The sequence below is a fragment of the Crinia signifera genome, chromosome 5 (assembly GCF_055691185.1).
Source record: "Crinia signifera chromosome 5, ASM5569118v1, whole genome shotgun sequence".
Lineage (NCBI taxonomy): Eukaryota > Metazoa > Chordata > Amphibia > Anura > Myobatrachidae > Crinia > Crinia signifera.
Window position 1 is genome coordinate 82,038,545 of NC_139221.1, and position 21,137 is coordinate 82,059,681.

The window sequence follows — 21,137 nt, forward strand, 5'->3', positions numbered from 1 at the left end:
CCTCGACAGGTCTTGGGGTTCCCATCATACTTGGTGGGGACAGACAGATGAAGGCGAGGTGCAGCAGCCATTACAGGAGGATGAACGGGACTTGGAAATTCTCTGACAGGCTCAGGGCCACTGAGAGTGGTCTGTAACTTATCCAGCCGGGAAGACAGATCTTGCAGGCAATGAATCACTTGGCTCTGCGCAGCCTCTTGCTGATCCAAGCGAACAGCCAGTTGCTGTACAGGGCTGGGTGGAGAAGCTTGGTTTGCGGCTGGATCCATTTGGCTAGTGCTTACTGTCACAACAGGGGACTCAGTCGACAAGACTGAGACCTCTGGTGGGGACCTGGACCGGTACCTGAACCGGGGAGGTTGGAGAGGACCCCTGCGCATGAACTGCGCGACAGTGCACCCAGAGCCAATAAGCAGTCAGAGGTAAAAGTACAACCAAGTTTATTATGCAGAAGGTTGTAACGGTACAGGCAGTAAAGTATGCAGGAGTAATGACAGTTCATGCAGATTGCAATACTTTACAGGTATGATGGAATGTGGAATCGATGGTGGAACATCGGATGGATATCGGATATGGAGACTGTGGGTCCGGAATGACGGACGGAAGATAGGAGCTTGACTGTGGGTCCGGAATGACGGACGGAAGCTTGACTGTGGGTCCGGAGTATCGGACTATCGATGGTGGAACATCGGAGGCGGATGATGCTGGAGCATCGGAGGACCAGAGTCCTGGAGCTAGGCTGGATCGCTGGGCTGACGAGGCAGGCTCACAGGTGATGGAATAACCTGGATTTCAACAGGAGATGGAATAACCTGGAATACACTGCAGCATGGAAGACAACACCAGCAGAGAAAGACACTTGCACGGAGACAAGGACAGCTGACCATATACAGGAGACAACTGAAGCACTAGCATTGATCTGAGAGCTCCCAGCATACTTATACCCACTGGGTGGCCAGGATTGGCCGGGCAGGTATGACTGGGAGATCAGATCACACAGGATTGGACGGGAATGACATGTGACTGGGAAAACATGGCAGCCCCCATGTCAGGCTATGGCGGGAAAGTATGTTTGTGCACACCATGCTGGATACTGGGAGCAATGGCGGCGGACAGGTGGATTGCCGTGCACTGGGTACTGACACTGGGGACAAGGAGAGCGGTGCGCCGCGCAGCCGCGGACTCAGCAGCGCTGAGCAGACTGGAGGATGGCAGCGGTGATGGCGCACGGCAGACAGGACGCCGGCAGGGGTGACGTCTGGACCGCAAGCTGAACCTGCGGAGGCACTTAGCCGGTAAGAAAGTCTGTCTGAGAGCTCGGATCGTGACAGCTACTCAGCAATGTATCCATCTTTGCGGACGATACAAAACTAAGCAAAGTCATCAAATCATCAGAAGATGTCACCATGCTTCAAAATGATCTTGCAATTCTAGATGAGTGGGCAAAAAAATGGAAGATGAGGTTCAATGTAGATAAATGTAAGGTTATGCACCTTGGAAGACACAACCAGTGAGCAAGTTACAACCTTAGCGGAGAGGAACTGGGTAATTCCATACTTGAAAAGGATCTAGGAGTCCAAATAGACAGCAAACTACAGTGGGATGTAGTGCCCATTGTAATGTAGCTACAAAAAAGGCCAACAAAATTCTGGCATGTATTAAGAGGGGAATGGAAACTAGGGACTCGAGGGTAATTATGCCACTATATAAAGCATTGGTGAGACCTCACCTAGAGTACGGAGTACAGTTCTGGGACCCACACTAAAAAGGACATCATAGAATTAGAAAAAGTCCAAAGGCGAGCAACAAAGCTTATAAGGGGAATGGAGAATTTAAGCTACGGGGAGAGATTAAGCAATTTGGGACTATTTACATTAGAAAAGAGACGTTTAAGGGGGGACATGCTCAACATGTACAAGTATATCAAGGGCCAATATAAGGAACTGTCACACACTCTCTTTTCTACTAGAAAGGAATCTAGGACACGAGGGCATGAGTATAGATTAGAAGAAAAAAGATTTCATTCAGCTAGTAGAAAGAATTTCTTTACGGTCAGAACAGTCAAACTCTGGAACTCTCTTCCCAGAGAGGTGGTAACGGCTGGCTCATTAAATGCGTTCAAGGCAAAGTTGGACAAACATTTACTGGAGAAAAACATCCATGGGTACAAATAAGAAATACAATTTGTCTGTAAAATACCAGAACCTACCAAATCAGCAATGGATATCTATACCAGGTTGAACTAGATGGACGCAAGTCTTTTTTCAGCCTTACCTACTATGTAACTATGTATTTGACTCAATCTTCTTAGACCTTAGAAAATATAAAGCTCCGCCCCCCCCCAACAACCGTGAAGCCCCGCCCACTTGTGTTGATTGGCCCACAGTCCACTACCAATGTCCAGTTGCACTTTTGCCATCAATGGCATACGTCCCCTACCCGGCAATAACCTGGGTCTGTGGTGTGATGTAAAACGGGTATAAGAAAGCACATACAAGAAGTAAGTAAACACTGATTGGCTGACTATGCAAATGTGTGTTACAGCCTCTCCAGCTCTGCTCAAGTCAGAACCCAGCAACATGATGTGCAGTGACCTCCGCAATGCTTCAGAATGCCTGCTATTTCAGGAGAGATGCCAGCTATGCTATGAACCTGTCATGAAAGGTACGTTCAGTCATAGTGTTTATATTTGAGACATTGTGAACATTTCGGTACTTGTGTATTTTGGCGGCGCCCATCGCATCGCATACCATAACGCATACGATGGTATGCGATGCGACGCGATATCGTACGATAGTGCACGATGGCATACAATTTTGAAATTGTATGCCATTGTACATGGCATACAATGCCATAAGATGCGATGCGATTAAACATTGTATAAGCACCCTAATGGGTGCTTATACAATGTTAAGCACCCAAATGAGTGCTTACAATGTTAAATGCACCCCCACGCCACCCCCCCACTATAAACATGAACTCGAAGCGTGGCGAGCGCAGCGAGCCCGCGAGGGGCGGCGGTACGCGTCCTACGACCTTTTTCATACCACCACTATCCACGTCGGCGTGGAGTTGAGAATAGAATAGTGTGGCGAGCGCAGCGAGCCACCGAGCCCGAAACGTGGCGAGCGCAGCGAGCCCCGCGAGGGGACGCGGACACCTGTGAAGCCCGCGAAGGGACGCGTTTACCTGTGAAGGTATCCGCGTCCGCTCGCCACGCTTCGGGCTCGGTGGCTCGCTGCGCTCGCCACACTATTCTATTCTCAACTCCACGCCGACGTGGATAGTGGGGGTATGAAAAGGTCGTAGGACGCGTACCGCCGCCCCTCGTGGGCTCGCTACGCTCGCCACGCTTCGGGTTCACGTTTATAGTGGGGGGGTGGCGTGGGGGTGCATTTACCATTGTAAGCACCCATTTGGGTGCTCAAAAGCACCCTTTAGGGTGCTTATACGATTTTTGGTCGTATAGGGGGTCAAAATCGCGTCGCATCGCATCGTATGCCATCGGGTGCATGGCATGCGATGCGATCTGTTCGTCGTACGACGGACATAGGGGGAGCCGCCAAAATACACAAGTACCAACATTTCTTATTTGTCAGCAGGTAGATTGCAGGGGAGACTGGCCCACAGCGGTCCTCTATGCATCAGCTTTCAGAACGTGGACTCTAATGATACATTGCTGATACATATACATATGCTGCATTATACTATACATACCTAGGAATTTACCCATAAGGGAGGCAACAGAAAATTGGTACCATTCTGGATGACTATTTAAGATATGTCACTTATCTATTGAAGAATAAAGATAAAGTATTGGATGTTACAGGACCATCAATGACAATTAATAAGTTTCAGTGAAATCCCCTTAAATTTAGCAGAATTTTTTAAGGCAACGCTGCATAGAAAATCGAATGCCGGCTCTCTAGGCTTCAAAGCAAAATGCGATCGCTGAAAAAGAAGAGAACCCTGACTGAAATGACAAAATGCATGCTAATGGACCGGATTATCTGTAATATACTAAAGTGAAGTATAAGAGCTATGAGAGCTGCTACTCATTTCAAAACAGAACAGTTGATAAAAATCTATATGAACTTAGGAGAAGCTAATGTAAAACATATGAGTCTTGGTTGTAAAACATTGATGTATGTTTCTGAAGCAATATATAGCAAGTTATAAAATCAAATGAAAGTTATTATTCATGAAAAGTTCCAAAGGAGACAAAGTCTAAGACCCAAGATAACTTGGCCCTGACCGGTGATCTAACTAGATGTATTGACCATGCTAGATCTTAATTGCCGGGCGATAGTAACACGCATGGCCGCGCATTGCTATGACCCCTACACACGTAGCAATGTAAGGGCATTTGGTACTTGTGTAATATCTGGGCGCCCGTATTTTTCATTGTATTGTATCGCATCACATCGCATGCAATATAGTGGCATACAATTCATGCGATGCGATTTTTCATTGTAAAGACACGATTTTTAATTGTATAGTCATCCATGGGTGACTTCATACCCCCACTATCCAACTACGCATGGAGTTGATTTTATATAGTGTGACGAGCGCAGCGAGCCACCGAGCCCGAAGCGGGCGAGCGGACGCAGAATACATGTAAAGTAATCCAAAAAAGCTAGTACACTCTAATGCGGTGTACACACTGGGCCTTATTCTGGTTCACTTGCAAAGGCAAATTTCTTCTGAAATGGAAAAAGCCATGTGCACGGCACGTGGGGTAGATGTAACATGTGCAGAGATTCAGGTGAGTTATTTTGTTTCTGTGCAGAGTAAATACTGGCTGCTTTATTTCTACACTGGAGTATAGATCTCATTTTGAAGTAAAACCCCGCCCAAATCTAATTCTCTCTGCACAAGTTACATCTGCCCCACCTGAAGTGCACATGGTTTTGTCCAGTGGAGAAGGAATTTGCCTTTGCGAGTGAACCAGAATAAGGGCCACAGTTCGATTTTGTCTATTTTTCGATTTGATTTTGCTTCGATAAACAAAATGAAATTGAACAGAAATTGATACTGATGCGTGGCCCCGAAATCAAATACAAAAATAGACTGTGCAGGCAACACTATATAGTACACATTTGTACTATATACGGCAGGCATGTCCAAACTATGGCCCTCCAGCTGTTGTAAAACTACACATCCCAGCATGCCTTGCAATAGTTTTAGCATTCCCTAATAGCAAAACTGTGGCAAGGCATGATGGGAATTGTAGTTTCACAACAGCTGGAGGGCCATAGTTTGGACATGCCTGATATACGGTATAGTATAAATTGAATGTGTACACCGCACCGTGCAGCTCACCCCAAAATAAGTTTTTAGACTCATGTAGTAATATGTCTATGAGAGATCATTTTTTACAGTTTATAAGAAATGTAGAGGTATTTTGTTTACAAGTTTTATTTACTGTACTGTACCTACAGTATAATTGATCTATTCTTCTTTTGTATCACTCTTCACTGTGCTTCACTATAAATGCATCAAGACTGTCCCGATGTGATAGAGCTACTCATGAAGTTGGAAGAAGCCTTTAAGTTAGTACAAATGTCCACAAATCAATATGAGGAAGTCGCACAACTTGTCCAGCAGCACATTGAGGAAACGTTTAAGCAAGTGAGACAACTGAAGGACAGGTTTGGATGGGTGGCCCAGCATTCCAACATGACTTCTGCAACAGATACCATCTTCAATATAGAAATGGTAAACATACGTCACCACATATAACTATGCAGCTCTATTCCGACATTTACGTGACTGGTTACATAACAGCTCTGTCTACATCAACACAATATTAGATCAAGGATCTTTAGGTAATATCAGTCTAATCAGCTTTTTACACCAACATGATCAGGAAATACCGGAAAACTTGAAACTTAATGACCTCCTATGGACCACTAGGAAGATATGGCATATACTGCGAAACGCAGCAGGTTTAAACCAATACCACTACCTATATTTACCCCTCTTAAATAACCCGGCATTCTTGGACGGCATGGCTGCTCACCCCTTCACTGCTTGGAAACTGGCAGGTATCACCTCAGTAGGGTCGCTGATAATAAAAGAGGAGAGGCGTCCTTTACGTTTCTCCGAACTATCAGCTCAATATTCCATGGTCAGTCTATACCCGTTGGCATTTATACAGGCTAGGTTCTACGTATCACATGTTCTTAAACATTTTTCAGATGCTGACTGGACTAACACTCTGGATACCATGTTGTCTTACTCAGTTCCAACCTCTAAAGCTGTATCCATACATTATACCTATCTAAGAAAAATCATTGATCATTCTACAATAAAAGGGAGAATGTCTACTTGGCTAACCCACTTTCCCTCATTAGACATAGCACAACTGCAAAAGGGTCTTCTTTACTCTCGACAGACTCTCAGGGCCAGCATGTACACACAACTTTTTCTTAATATATACCATAACTCATACCTATCCCCTATTAGAAGATACCAAATAGGAACTTCTAATGATCATACTTGCCCAAAATGCCACATGGAAAACGCAGACAATTTCCACTGTCTGTGGGCTTGCCCAATAATCCGCTATTTTTGGCTTTTAGTAAAACGTTATGCGGAGGCCAAATTAATTACATTTGTCCCTATGAACCCAGAGTGGGCAATTCTGGGCATATTTGACCCGGACCTTCGCATGACGAAAGAAAGCAAAAAACTTTACTGGCCTTGAGCGCTGCGGGAAGAAAAACTATCCTTCAGAGTTGGATTGATCATACCCCCACACAATTTGCCATATTTTTAGCAAAACTCCACTTCTTATTTAGAATGGACTGGATAGAAGCTATTGTCGATAGAAACAAATACGTGGAAAAGTTTTTTCTTTTGTGGGACTCCTACATACCCACTCTACCTTCTAATACAAGAAAAATGATACATGCTAGTTTAGAATCGACAACATGGTACCTCACTAGGATGGCTGCCAAAAAAGAAATGGTAAACATTGCAACACATGTAAGGGGGAAATTTTCTGATCCCCAATCCTGGCCGATCCTATGTATGAATGGGTATGACCAGGATCGGGCCGAAAATATGGCCTGAGATTTTGTCAAATTTACTAAGCTGATGAATTCTCAGGATTCGTATTTTCTGTAATTTGTGTTTTTCCTGCCGAGTTTCCCTGCAGCCAAATATGGACGAGCAGGAATCATGGCACGGATTAGTCAGATCTGTACGATGCTCCTCTGTGTAAAAAATAAATATAATAAATAAGTTTAAAAAAAACGGCGTGGGGTCGCCCCAACCAGTATAACCAGCCCCGGGCTCTTTGAGCCTGTCTTGGTTGCAGAAATACAGGGGACAAAATGCATAGGGTCCACCCTGTATTTCTAAAATCAGCACTAGGCTCTTGGACTGGTCTCGGTTACGAAAATACGGATGACAAAAAAATAGGGGTCTTCCCGTATTTTTATAACCAGTGCTGGGCTACAACAGCACACAGCAAGGGGAAACCTTATATACAAGTTTCCCCAGCCAAAACATGGCAGCCCTGGCCGGGTCCCTGGGGGTCCCTCAATAAAGATCCCCCACCAAGGTACCCCTGACCCAGGTTGATACTAAGGGCTGTGTCCGGCACCCCTGGGCAGTGGGCGCCAGATAATGGCAATTAGAGTGTTAAAATACATAGTTAAAATAAAGTATCGGGTTTTGTGGTAGAACTGCAAGCCCCAGCAAGCCTCCCCCCACATGCTGGGACTTGGAGAACCACAAGTCCCATCATGCAGGGTCCCACTTGTAGTCCAAAGGGAAAAAAAGTAATCTCAACACTTGGTTGAAAATACTAGAGCGCTAAGTTCACAATTTGCTTCCTTAAAAGCAGCTGCTGAATAGGGAATGGTCAGTCCCCTGAAGGTACAGAATAAACAAAGAAAATAAAGCAGCGCTTAAATGATAGAGAGGGTGAATCAATTAGGTAAAAACAAATTATTTTAATAAAACAAAATTATCAATGTACACCTAGAATATCACCATTAAAATTGCAGCAGGGGTTTCCTGATCCTATGTGCACTGTCCACATTAGCAGCAGTCCCAATCTTTGATGGAGTCCACATGGCAATGTTATCCTGGAAGCTGTCTGGGTACTTGTGTAGTTTCATGGTGCCGTGCGTCTGAGTCCCCTTGCGGGGCTCGCTTCGCTCGCCCACGCTGCGGGCTCGGTGGCTCGCTTCGCTCGCCCACGCTATCTAAAATCAACTCCATGCCAAAATGGATAGTGGAGGTATGAACTATCCACGTTGGCATGGAGTTAAGTTACTTTATTTTAGATAGTTTGCCGATCGTACAAACCGGAAGTAGCACGGCGCCATGAAACTACACAAGTACCGCTGTCTGTCCCAGGTAGATATGGCCAAAGACATCCAATTCTTATGGGGTCCAAGTGAGCAGAGAAGTAAGCAGGTGGGTCCAATGGTGGTGGTCAGGAATCAGGAGGAAAACCAACGCGTTTCACTGGACTAAATGCCAGCTTTATCAAGGACGCTAAAAATCGGTCCCCCATGCGAACGCGCGGGGGACCGATTAAATCAGAATAACCCCCTTAGAACCAAAGAGCAAAGATTTGGTATCAACTGCATTACAAAGGAGTTATAAAAACAGTCAAGTTCCTAGTGAATATTGAATATAACCAAAAATTGGGGGATAACATGCATTGTATTTAGATTTAGGAAGACTATGATATCAGGAACCTTAAAACCTGTGAATTCTTATAAAGACTGTTGTACTTTTAATTTGCTTATCTTATGGTTTATTTACTTCCAAGGAAAGAATACACTGCATGCATTGCCTTATGAAGCCTACACACAAGGTGATTTCTGTGCATTTTCTAAGCGATCTGACTTAATTTGGCTAGATCACTTAGAAAATGCTCCTACATTGCTACATGTGTAGGGGCATTTTCTAAGCGATCGGATTTAATTTGTCTAGATCGCTTAAAAAATGCCCTTACATCGCTACGTGTATAGGGGTCATAGCAATGCGCGGCCATGCGTGTCGCTATCGCCCAGTAATTAAGATCTAGCAGGCTCGATACATCTAGTTAGATCACCGGTCAGTGGAGCAATCAAGCAAGGTTCAGCAAAATCTCTATGTGTGTAGACCCCATTACACTGTGCTTGCTTGATTTCCCCCCTTAACTGCAGTATTATTTGGTACTTGAGAATCTTGATGATACTGTACTGATACTTTGTATTATTTTATCTTTTAGGTGTCGCTTAGTCCAAATACAGAAAATCCTTCTTTATATGACATCGTTGCAGAAGTGAGAATATTTACCTCTCCAAATGTAATTATTAGGGTCCCTGCCAGTTTTGATATTGATAGTACTGAATTCATACAATACATAGCAGATAAAGCATTAGAGCATCACAAAAACAGAAGCTAAACCAATTATGTGAAATGATTTACAAAGTTTAATTTATTATACTTTTGTGATGACATTTGAGCCATGTAACTATGGGCCTGATTTCTAGTTACACGCTAATGCTGACGCGAATGGGATTTTTGCTTGCGAGTAGGGTGGTCAATCCCGGGATGGGGATCGGCGGGATCCCGGGATTTGGCCCCCAAAAGGCTGGGATTAGACTGCGCAGTCTAATGCCGGGCAGCAGAGCAGCACTGTGCAGCGTGACCTCTCAGCGTGATGAGCTCAGAGGTCACGCTGCACAGGCAGGTCACGCCCGGCACTATGAAGCCGCGCCGCTCGCCCGCCCAACTAGCAAGCGCGCCAGCCAGCAGCAGCATCATGAACCACCCGTCCCCCAACCTGGCTCCTGAAGCTGACCGCCCATCCACCCACCCACCCGGCAACCCAGCTGCACCTGCATGTAAGTAAATGCGGGGCAGCCAGGGCTTTTTCTATTAGGAAAGTCAATCCTGGGATCCCGGGATTGAGCATATTTCAATCCCGAATCCCAGGATTAAAAAAATGCCCCGGGATTGGCTTCCCTACTTGAGAGGGTGTGTGACAATATACTAATTGAATAGCCACTGGGATTTCTCTAACACATTCACATAACCGCAACAACACACATTCTAAAGCACAGGTCTTCAACCTGCGGCCCTCCAGATGTTGTGGAACTACATATCCCAGCATGCCCTGAGGGTTTTTGGCATGCTCTTATAGGAAAAAATGGGGCAATGCATGTTGGAACATGTAGTTTCACAACATCTGGAGGGCCGCATGTTGAAGACCCATGTTCTAAAGCTGGGGTAGCCAACCCTAGTCCTCGAGAGCTACCAACAGTGCATGTTTTGCAGGTCTCCTCACAGAATCACAAGTGAGGTAATTAGCTCCATCTGTGTATTTTTTAAAATGTGTCAGTGATTAATGAGTGCAGCTGTGCAGCAGCTAGGTTGTCTGGAAAATGTGAACTGTTGGTAGCTCTCGAGGGCTAGGGTTGGCTACTACTGTTCTAAAGCATCAGCACAGAGCCGGAACCCATTGATACCTCCAGTAAGACTGTGGTCACTCACAATGGCTGCCACAACTGAGACGTTTGAGACGATGGGGAAATGTAATAGGATGAGGGATTCAGAAAGTGAGAGATTTGGTAAGAAATCTCCAGGTTTTTTTTTAAAGCGACAATCATTTACACTGCAAAATGATTGCCGCTTTAAAAAAACTGGGGATTTCTTACAAAATCTCTCACTTTCTGAATATATATATATATATATATATATATATATATGGTGACAGGCAATACAAACAGATTTTCTGACCTCAAAGGCAGTAGCGCACGCAGGTGTGGGGGGTTTCTGAGTAACCAGAAACCCACCCTGTCAGACCATTTTTTTCCTTACTTGTCTACGTGAAGCCCTGACAGCTGTGTAGGCAGTAGCCTGGGCATAGTAATCACACAGTAATCAGAGGTCGACTGACTTCTGCTGGGCTGGCTCAGATGTGGCACCTTCCTCCCTGTCGGTATACTGATTCTGTCCGCAGAGCTGCATGAATGCCAGCACTGGCTCAGTGTCTATTCTTTTACACTGACTGGCCACACTGGCTGAAGTAAAGGACTGAACAGGGTATCGGTGTGGCATGGCTACATCCACAGACCACTCACCGTGCTTATTTGCCCCATCCAACACAAGATGAATTGTTGGGTACTTGATACCCCCTGGCTTCTTTCATGCTCCTGTCTCCAGCTAATTCCATCCAGATAAAAGATTAAGGGCCTGATTCACACCTGTTCACTAGGCTACTTAGCCCCCCCACTGCCCGAATCCCCTCACTAGCATGCAAGTAGATGCCCCAAGGAATAATAATAATAATTCAATGTTGGAGTTCAAAACTTCTTGTAAATATAGGGAACTGATACCCCTGGAGTAGAGATGGGCAAAACGGGTCACTAAGACGAGCCGGGATCTTTTAGACGGGTCCTTGGCTCACTTTGAAAAAAGGGCTAAGCATAATTTGTTTTACAATCATTTATTGCCATTTTTGTGAAACTTTTTTTTTTTAACAATGAGCTGAACAAATAAGAACATACATGACTGAGTAAAACACTGATCGATGGCTGGGTGCAGAATCGCCATCGATGCACCAATGGCCATCCCTAGCAGCAGCAGCTTTCTTATTCTTTCTTTCACTTGCAGTCGCATCACTGTACTCAGTCTCCAGTTAGTATATCTCAGCTGCCACAGGTGGCAGTGCTGAGATCAGGCAAATGCATTGTAATGAAAAATGAAACTGAAAGTAAAAGAATAACGGTTCACCTTTTTGGGATCGGCGGCTCACTCACTATTTTATGGGATCCGTCGAAAAGAACCGCTTTGTTCGCGAACGACCCATCTCTACTCTGGAGTCAGCTTCATGGGACTACAGCAGGGTTGCCTACCCTCCCTCCTGGGAGCAAATGACGAGAATCACGTCATTGTAGCACCGCCCCCCCATTGTGCAATGCCTAAAATAAGGGTGCATGGCCAGGAGGACATGATCGTTCTGGCCATGCCTCCTCGGATGATGAACCAGCTGCCCTGTTCCATCAGTGCCCCGCTGCCTTACTGAACTGGCTGGCAGAAAGTAGGCAATTACAGAATGGACTACAGTTATGAGAGTTTTAGTGTGGCTTACACTAATCCTACCCTGGTTGTTATGGTTACAATCTAAAACTTCTGATTGTTTATGTATCTTAAGTAGGCCCCCTCCCTCCGCCAGATAACTCCCTTTTCAGCTTCCACTTTCTTCTCTTCTACTTTCCTATATTGTTATTCATACACAAAGAACTAACCTTACATATGAATATGGCTGTCTTGATTCTCTCTTTTTTATCTCAGACTAATGATGTTGTAACTAGGAAGATTATGTCATATGCATTAAAATGTTTCCCTAATACTACTTGGCTGCTGTGATACTTTTTGGTCCTGTTTCTGTGAAATACCATGCTTTCTAACTACTATTTCTATGTTGTAATGTTAAAAATGTTCTTGAAATAAAGAATTTCTAAAACAAAAAATCATTCAATGGTCGGTCACCATCGGATATTAGGAGTAGGGGGGAAAAAAATATTCCGAAAACCGTAATAATCCCCTATTCAAAATATTCCTGGCCCTGAGCATTTAAAAACATACATATGGATAGTGGTAGATGCTCAATTAGTTCAGTAATACCACTCAGGTGCATGCAAGGGAGGGGTTAATACTGAGTAAGTAAAACAAGACATTGGTTCTCCAGCTCACTGAATGGTGTTAGTAACCAATCTCGAACACTACATGATAATAGAATTCAGAGATATTGGCTACATATACCTGCGCAGGTGCATGCTATGCCCCCAAGCCACGTCAAGGCTTCTCTGTATATTGGGGGTCCCTAGCGCTATATCTAGGTGCAGGGTGCGGCACCCCAAAAAACTAGCATAAGCTAGAAAGCCCAGTGAGGCACACCACTGAAAAACTATAGTGTTAATAAATATTAGTGGTAAGAAGCCGAAGCTATAGAGAGAGAGAGAGAGAGAAAATGAGATGTAATTAAAATATTAAAGAAATAGTTTTAGTGAGGAAAATAAAAAAATGTTAATAGAATGTAAGGGCGTGCTGCACTAGAGCCAGTCAGCCCAGGGGCACCGCACCCCACACCACCGTTACCCTAAATTGGGTCTATGATTAACCAGGAAAAAGACACATGATAATTGCTCCTTACTTGATATATCCAAACTAAGAGCATACCTCCCAACTGTCACGATTTTAGAGGGACAGTCCCGATTTTCGGGTCCTGTCCCGCTGTCCCACCCGCGGCAGGCATTGTCCCGCTGTGGGGGGTGGCAGTTGGGAGACCCCCCAATCTAGTAGAATAGACGCTGTGCGCATGCGCACAGCGTCTATTCTCGTATGAAAATGAGGTTGCGGCTAATTAGCATAAGCCGCATCCTCATTTGCATACGCCCCGCCCCCCTTTCGGGCGCTCGCACGGCTTCGCCGCGCGAGTGTCCCTATTTCTTCAGATCAAAAGTTGGGAGGTATGTAAGAGCTACCTACCTTGGAGCAACCCCAGACTACTTCATGTGGCATATCAGGACCCACATCTCCTCCTATTATGGGCTCCCTTCTGCCTCTCACAACATACATATGGATAGTGGTAGATGCTCAATTAGTTCAGTAATACCACTCAGGTGCATGCAAGGGAGGGGTTAATACTGAGTAAGTAAAACAAGACATTGGTTCCCCCAGCTCACTGAATGGTATTAGTAACCAATCTTGAACACTACATGATAATAGAATTCAGAGATATTGGTTACCTGAGTGGTATTACTGAACTAATTGAGCATCTACCACTATCCATATGTATGTTGTGAGAGGCAGAAGGGAGCCCATATTAGGAAGAGATGTGGGTCCTGATATGCCACATGGAGTAGTCTGGGGTTGCTCCAAGGTAGGTAGCTCTTGTATCAAGTAAGGAGCCATTATCATGTGGCTTCTTGCTGATTAATCATAGACCCAATTTAGGGTAACTGTGGTGTGGGTTGCGGTGCCCCCGGACTGGTTGGGCTGGCTGGCTCTAGTGCAGCACGCAGTTACATTCTATTAACATTTTTTTATTTTCCTCACTAACACTATTTCTTTAATATTTTAATTACATCTAATTTTTTCTTTCTCTTTCTCTCTCTCTCTCTCTCTCTCTCTCTATACATAGCTTTGGCTTCTTACCACTAATATTTATTAACACAGTTTTTCAGTGGTGTGCCTCACTGAGCTTTCTAGCTTATGCTAGTTTTTTGGGGTGCCGCACCCTGCACCTAGATATAGCGCTGGGGACCCCCAATATACAGAGAAGCCTTGACGTGGCTTGGGGGCATTTCATACACCTGCGCAGGTATATGTAACCAATATCTCTGAATTCTATTGTCATGTAGTGTTCAAGATTGGTTACTAACACCATTCAGTGAGCTGGGGGAACCAATGTCTTGTTTTACTTACTCATTTAAAAACATAGTCAACCTATATTATGATTTGGAGAATGTCAGTATAGAAACACAAACAAAAAATAATTTTCTTAACCTACCTCTTTGATATTTTGTACAAAATAAATGTACATCTATTTACCTATGCATATTGATAAATAAACCTAAAATGTATTCTGCACAAAAGAAAGATGTCTTGTTAAACAGCAAAATTAACCAGTGTTAACAATGATTCCAAGCATTTGTCTCCCTCTTCAGGACTTCTGATTTATTACGACTTCCTCAAAGTAGCCAACATTTCATCTCAATTTACAGGGATCAACAAAAGATGTTTCCCCCGTGTGTGTGTGTGTGTATATATATATATATATATATATATATATATATATAGGTACTCTTTACCTAGAACGGCGCCCGTCGTGCTGATCGCGGGTACATTTATGTGCGTCCGCGACGCGACCGACGCGATGCCCGCGATTTCCCATTGAAACCAATGTTAAACTTTGAAATTGTGTCGGTCGCGTCGCGGCCGCACATAAATGTACCCGCGATGCCCGCGACGCGATGCTCACGATTTCCCATAGGAATCAATGTTAAAAGGCGCGATGGACCCGATTTTACTGTTAAATGGCTCAATCCACCCGATTTGGCCATAGGAATCAATGTTAAATGGGCCACAGAGCCCATTAACCCTTAAATGCCCCCCCAAATTTTTAACGCCACCCCACGATCCACGCCAACCCGAAGCGTGGCGAGCGCAGCGAGCCCGCGAGGGGCGGCGGTACGCGTCCTCCGACCTTTTCATGCCCTACTATCCACTAGGGATGTGAGAATATAATAGTGTGGCGAGCGCAGCGAGCCACCGAGCCCGAAGCGTGGCGAGCGCAGCGTGCCCCGCGAGGGGACGCGGATACCTTCACAGTTATGCGCGTCCCCTCGCGGGCTTCACAGGTGTCCGTGGCGACGCGGACACCTGTGAAGCCCGCGAGGGGACGCGTCTACCTGTGAAGGTATCCGCGTCCCCTCGCGGGGCTCGCTGCGCTCGCCACGCTTCGGGCTCGGTGGCTCGCTGCGCTCGCCACACTATTATATTCTCACACCACGCCCTAGTGGATAGTAGGGCATGAAAAGGTCGGAGGACGCGTACCGCCGCCCCTCGCGGGCTCGCTGCGCTCGCCACGCTTCGGGTTGGCGTGGATCGTGGGGTGGCGTTAAAAATTGGGGGGGACATTTAATGGTTAATTGGCCCTATTTGGGCTGTGTGGCCCATTTTACATTGATTTCTATGCCCAAATCGGGTCCATTGAGGCATTTAAGTGTAAAATCGCGGTCAATCAGGCTTTTTAACATTGTTCCCTATGGGAAAATCGCGGTAATCGCGGCCATCGCGGGCATCGCGGCCATCCCGATTTACCCGCGATGCCCGCGATTACCGCGATGACCGCGATTTTTACCCACGACGACCGCGATTTCAATCGCTGGCGCCGTTCTAGGTAAAGAGTACCTATATATATATACTGGTCCAGTCCCCGCAGGGAAATAACGGCACTCAGGAGACGTTTCTTATGCAATAAAAATTGTAATGGATGATAGGGGAACGTTTCGGGGGTTTAATCCCGTCTTCAGCCCCACACCTACAGCCCTATATATATATATTCTAGCAAGCAAGCAGCGCCTCCAATTTGTCTCTTCTGTTAGTGAGTGACACAAGAAATAATCCCCCAAAAATATTAACAGAGTGCGAAAAATGTGATAAAATTACTCTTCATGTGTCCATAGCTTGTATATATTTGAAATGAAACATAGAATCCATTCACGAGAATAGTCTTTTGAACAACCCCAAATCTTTTAATCAAAAACAACTTCTTCAAGGGTATAGCTATGGGTGATACAGAAAGAAAGAAGGGACTATAAGTTTAGGGATACTTACTAGTGGAAGGGCTCACTAATGATTTGGCACTTGATGTGCCATTTTTACATGCAATAAATTGCATGGGGAGCTGCAGGAGAGATGGCAGCGGTGATTTGCGGGGCGGGGAGCTGGTAGCGGCAGATGCTGGGACAGGAAGCCACAGCTGAATTTGATAGGAAACCTTCAAAAGACTGGCCGGCCGGTTATTGGTTGAGAGAATTCTCTTAGCCAATCAGCGGCTGGACAGTCTTTTGCCGCTGCCGCTTCCCACCCCGCCACCTGGCACCTATAGCTACCAGCTCCCCGCCACTGCCCAGACCCCGCCGCTGCCTGCCCCTGCACATAGGTGTGTGCTAGCAGTGCTTTACCACTGGCACACACCTACGGATCAGACACAATCATGGGTGCTAAAAAGCACCTGCAATTTCTTGGCCTGATACATCGGGATTGGGTGAATTCGGCCCAAATCTTAGTAGTGTATAGGGGCATTTCCCTTACTTACTGAATGACAGATGTATGTATATGTGTGAGTGTATCAGCGGTGGCTGCAGCGGCTGGCATTCACACGCTCCTTTGGCTAGTTTCAATGGACGGGCTTATGCTGGCCACACATCAGGCCAACTTTCCTCCAATCATCCAATATGGTACTGGATGGGAGCAAATGTAATATTTACTTCAGAAATTTACTCCCAAAATCTGGAAAAGGACAAAAACTCAGACACGGTACTGTAATGCTGCTTTCCCACTGCTGAAACGGGTCATTACCCGTTTTTTTTAAACAGGTTTTTAAACGGCAAGAGCCATAAAGGCCCTTTCCCACTGCAGCTTTTAAACGGTAAAAAATACGTTTTTGGCACATTCACTCTGCCATTTAAAAACCCGTTTAACCCATAAAAAATATGAGGGGGGGGGATTTTAAAAAAAAAACAGCGTGGAGTCCCCCCCACAGCTGTAACCAACACCAGGCTGAAAGCCGGGGCCGGTGATTAAAAATCAGGGAACCCGACAAATAGGGGTTCCCTGATTTTTAACAACCATCCCCAGGCTCCAGGTCCGGGGCTGGTTCCAAAAATACGGGGGACAAAATGAGTAGGGGTCCCCCGTATTTTAAGAACCAGCCCCAGGCACAACCAGCCAGCAGGGTAATGCCACAGCCGGTGGGAGACTTTTTATACAAGTCCCCCCGGCCAAAGCATTCACGGGTAGATTTATTAAGCTCAGTGAAGTGATAAACAGTCTGTTTTTTATCACCGGCCAATCAGTTCCTACCTGTGAAGTTACAGGCTTGGTTTGAAATATGACAGGTAGGAGCTGATTGGCCGGTGATAAAAACCAGACAGTTTATCACTTCACTGAGCTTAATAAATCTACCCCTCAGCCCTCTGACCGGTCAGCCTGGCCAGGGGCCCGTGGGGAGTGGGGACCCCCCCAATAAAGGGGTCCCCCCCCCTCCAGGACTTACCTGACCAGGCTGAAGCCTGGTGCTGTCCCCGGTGGCCCTGTGCGGTGGCCACCGGGCTGATCATTGTGTAAAAAAAATAGATGAAAAACCTATTGTTTTAAACTGTGGAACTATGAGTCCCAGCAAGCCTCCCCCACAAGCTGGGACTTGGAGAACCACAAGTCCCAGCCTGCGGGGCATTAAAGGGCCCGCTGGGTCTTGTAGTTTCACAGTAAAAAAAATAGATAAATAAATACACACTGACACATTATAAAAATAAAAGTTTAATACATACATTACACAAACACACTGATACTTACCTATCTTCATCCCGTAGGTAGGTCCCAGGGTCCGGTCCGGTGGCTTGGTTCCGGGGCTTGTCCGGGTCCGGGGCTCCAGGGCTGAAGAGTCCGGGGTTCTGGATCTGTAGTAATCCAAAGGGGTATCTGGGGAAGGAAATCCTACTCACCTGCTCCTGTGGCAACCACCCCGGCATCTTCTGTTGAAGTCGCGCTGCTCCCGGCTGCAGTGGTACCCGCTCCGCTGTACACTAGAGACGCAGAGATCCTTCTTCCTCTGCATCTGTGTCCCCCGGCTGTGGCATTACCCTGCTGGCTGGTTGTGCCTGGGGCTGGTTCTTAAAATACGGGGGACCCCTACTCATTTTGTCCCCCGTATTTTGGGAACCAGCCCCTGCCCTTGAGCCTGGGGCTGGTTTTAAAAAATCAGCGAAGCCCTATTTGTCGGGTTTCCTGATTTTTTAATGCCAGCCCCGGCTCTTCAGCCTAGTGCTGGTTATGGCAGTGTGGGGGACCCCACGCCGATTTTTTTTTTAAACTAAATACCGTTTCTGAGGCATTTCCACTGCCTCAAAAACAGTATTTAATCGTGTAGGACTCTTATTGCCATTTGCCCCCATACAGTACCAGATTTTCAGTCCAACCAACCTACTAGTTGGATGGTTGGAGAAAAGTTGGTCTGATGTGTGGCTAGCATAACTAGCCAGCACATATACAGTATTATTCTAAGATGTAAGTTTATAGCAGTTTCTCCCCTGCACTATATGGTTGTGGCTGGTGTATATATGTATACACAGGCGCACACACTGAGCAGGACAGCTGAAAAAACATGGTGGCAGCCCCCCCCCCCTCCTCCTCCACTGAGGTAAGAGCTGCCGCTGACAACCAATCTACTTCTACTCAATCTCTCTGGTCCCTGCTAGGGATGGCCATTGACCATTGATAATTCCAAATCATCGATGGTACATAGCCAATGTTGAATACTTTTGCCATCGATGGGGGAGAACCAGATGGTTTCCCTCCATCGATGGAATAGCAAAACGATGTTTTTTTTTTTTTTTTAAGTGCCGGGACACAGAGCATAGCTCCGCCCCCGACACCTGTGAAGCCCCCCCCCCCCTGTGTTTTGATTGGCCCACAGGCCATTCAATCAAATACGATGGATGACCAGGGATGGCAACGAAGGCCATCCCTAGTCCCTGCTTCCCCCTGGTACCGCACAGGATGGAGAAAGCTGCACCTGAAAACAGCTGTAGGGAACAACATAGAGGTACTCCCTGCAGTCTTTCTCCCTCTCTCTCCCTCACCACTGCAGTCTCTATATCTCTCCTAGGGTTTCTCTCACTCTCTGCCCTGCAATCTCTCTCGCTATCTCAGTTGCGTTATCTCTTTCTATCCCCAACTGGGTGCCGGATGGGGTCCCCACAGACATTTACCCCACGTCGGGATCCCGACAGTCAAAACCCCAACACACGGGTGCTCGACGCCCACTGGCTATTCTCCCTCATGGAGGTCCACGACCCCCATAGAGGGAGAATAGAATAGGTGGCGAGCGTAGCGAGCCACCGTGCCCACAGCATGGCAAGCGCAGAGAGCCCGCAAGGGGCTTTGTTGCGCTCACCATGCTGTCTGGGTCCGGCCAGTCGGGATCACCCCGGCCGCGATGCTAGTGCATATGTACTAACATATGCAGGTAGCATCGTGGTGCGGTGATGGAGGCCTCCCGCGATACCTGATGTGGTGTGTGTGGGGGTCTCCGTCACCTCCTTGGCTATGCGGCGTCCCCGGCATCTCCTCCTCCCCCCTGCAGCTGGAAGGACATCCCCTAATGGCTGTGACATGCTGCTGAGGGAGGAGGAGCAGCACGGAGGACGGGGAGGGAAGCTGCGGCGGGTGGTGATAGAAGCCCATAGCGGTGATGCGGCGGCCGGGTTTCAGTACATATGAAAATTCGGTAAAAAGGGGGTTTTACAGCATTTTCGGCTTAGTGCATCCGCCATATCTACTTTGTGGCCACTCTCACTATCTTCCTCTGGTCTCTCACATATCTCACCTGCAGTCTCTCACTGTTTCTCTATCTCCCTCTACCCTGCAGTTCCTCTCGCTGTCTCACCTGCGGTCTCTCGCTATCTCTCTTGCTATCTGCTGCTATATCCACTGCATTATCTCTTACTATTCCTACTGCTGTCTCTTTCACAGTCTCCCTGTCCCTTTGATCTGTCTCTCACTTTCTCCCTGCCCCCTGCCGGCTCTCTCACAATCTCCCTCTCCACTGCAACCTCTCACTATCTTCCTGTCCCCTTTGTTCTCTCTGGCTATGGGGCCCATTTATCGACAAATTGCATATGCAGTGCGATCTGGGCATGGTATTAGCACCCGGTATCACATTGCAGTATGTAATTCTATTGGCCGGATGTTCATCCTTGTAATGTGCTCCAGGTGCTACTGTGACTACTGTACATGCACAGTCCCACTGACCACAAATGCCCATTGGCCATTGCCAGAGAGGGTTCTGCAGGAACCTTCTGCAGCATAGCTACGCAATGTGTGGCCCATAACTGTGGGGAATGAAAGCTGCAAGGAACAATTTCCAAGGATTCGTAAATCAGGCAGTGTCACATCTACCACAGAAACCTATGGGGGATGTGGCTAAAAGCAGGAATGGGGGGGGGGGGGGGGGGGGGTGTCACAAAATTTGCATTTTAAGCTGTAAATATAGATTGATAAATGTGCCTCTAATTCCATTTCCCTGCTGTCTCTCTCATTAGCTCACTTTCCTCTGCTGGTGTCTTTCTCTGTCTCCTTTTGGGTGTGGATCGTATTGTTGACCAGACTTAGGTCGACAGTCAGTAGGTCGACAGGCAGCAAGGTCGACAGGGTTCTAGGTCGACATGGGTGAAGGTCGACAGGTGTCTAGGTCGACATGGGACTAGGTCGACATGGGACTAGGTTGACATGGGTTTTTTCACTGTTTCTTGACCCGAATGTCGACACAGTTGACATGGACACAGTTGGAAGTCAACCGCAGCCCCTCGCTTCGCTCGCGATGCTTCGGG

General features: G+C 46.6%; 1 protein-coding gene across 2 annotated transcripts in view; it reads left to right on the top strand.

Moving 5' to 3' along the window:
• Positions 1-10,606, top strand: part of CLUL1 (clusterin like 1) — a 68,134-nt gene extending 57,528 nt beyond the window's left edge. For both annotated transcript variants that reach the window (XM_083187547.1, XM_083187548.1), the window contains 3 exons: positions 2,545-2,664; positions 5,504-5,718; positions 9,239-10,606. In XM_083187547.1, coding sequence (XP_083043673.1) covers positions 2,545-2,664; positions 5,504-5,718; positions 9,239-9,415 — 512 coding nt within the window. In that variant the 3' untranslated portion in view covers positions 9,416-10,606. The remainder of the gene's footprint in view (positions 1-2,544; positions 2,665-5,503; positions 5,719-9,238) is intronic.
• Positions 10,607-21,137: the final 10,531 nt, after the last annotated feature.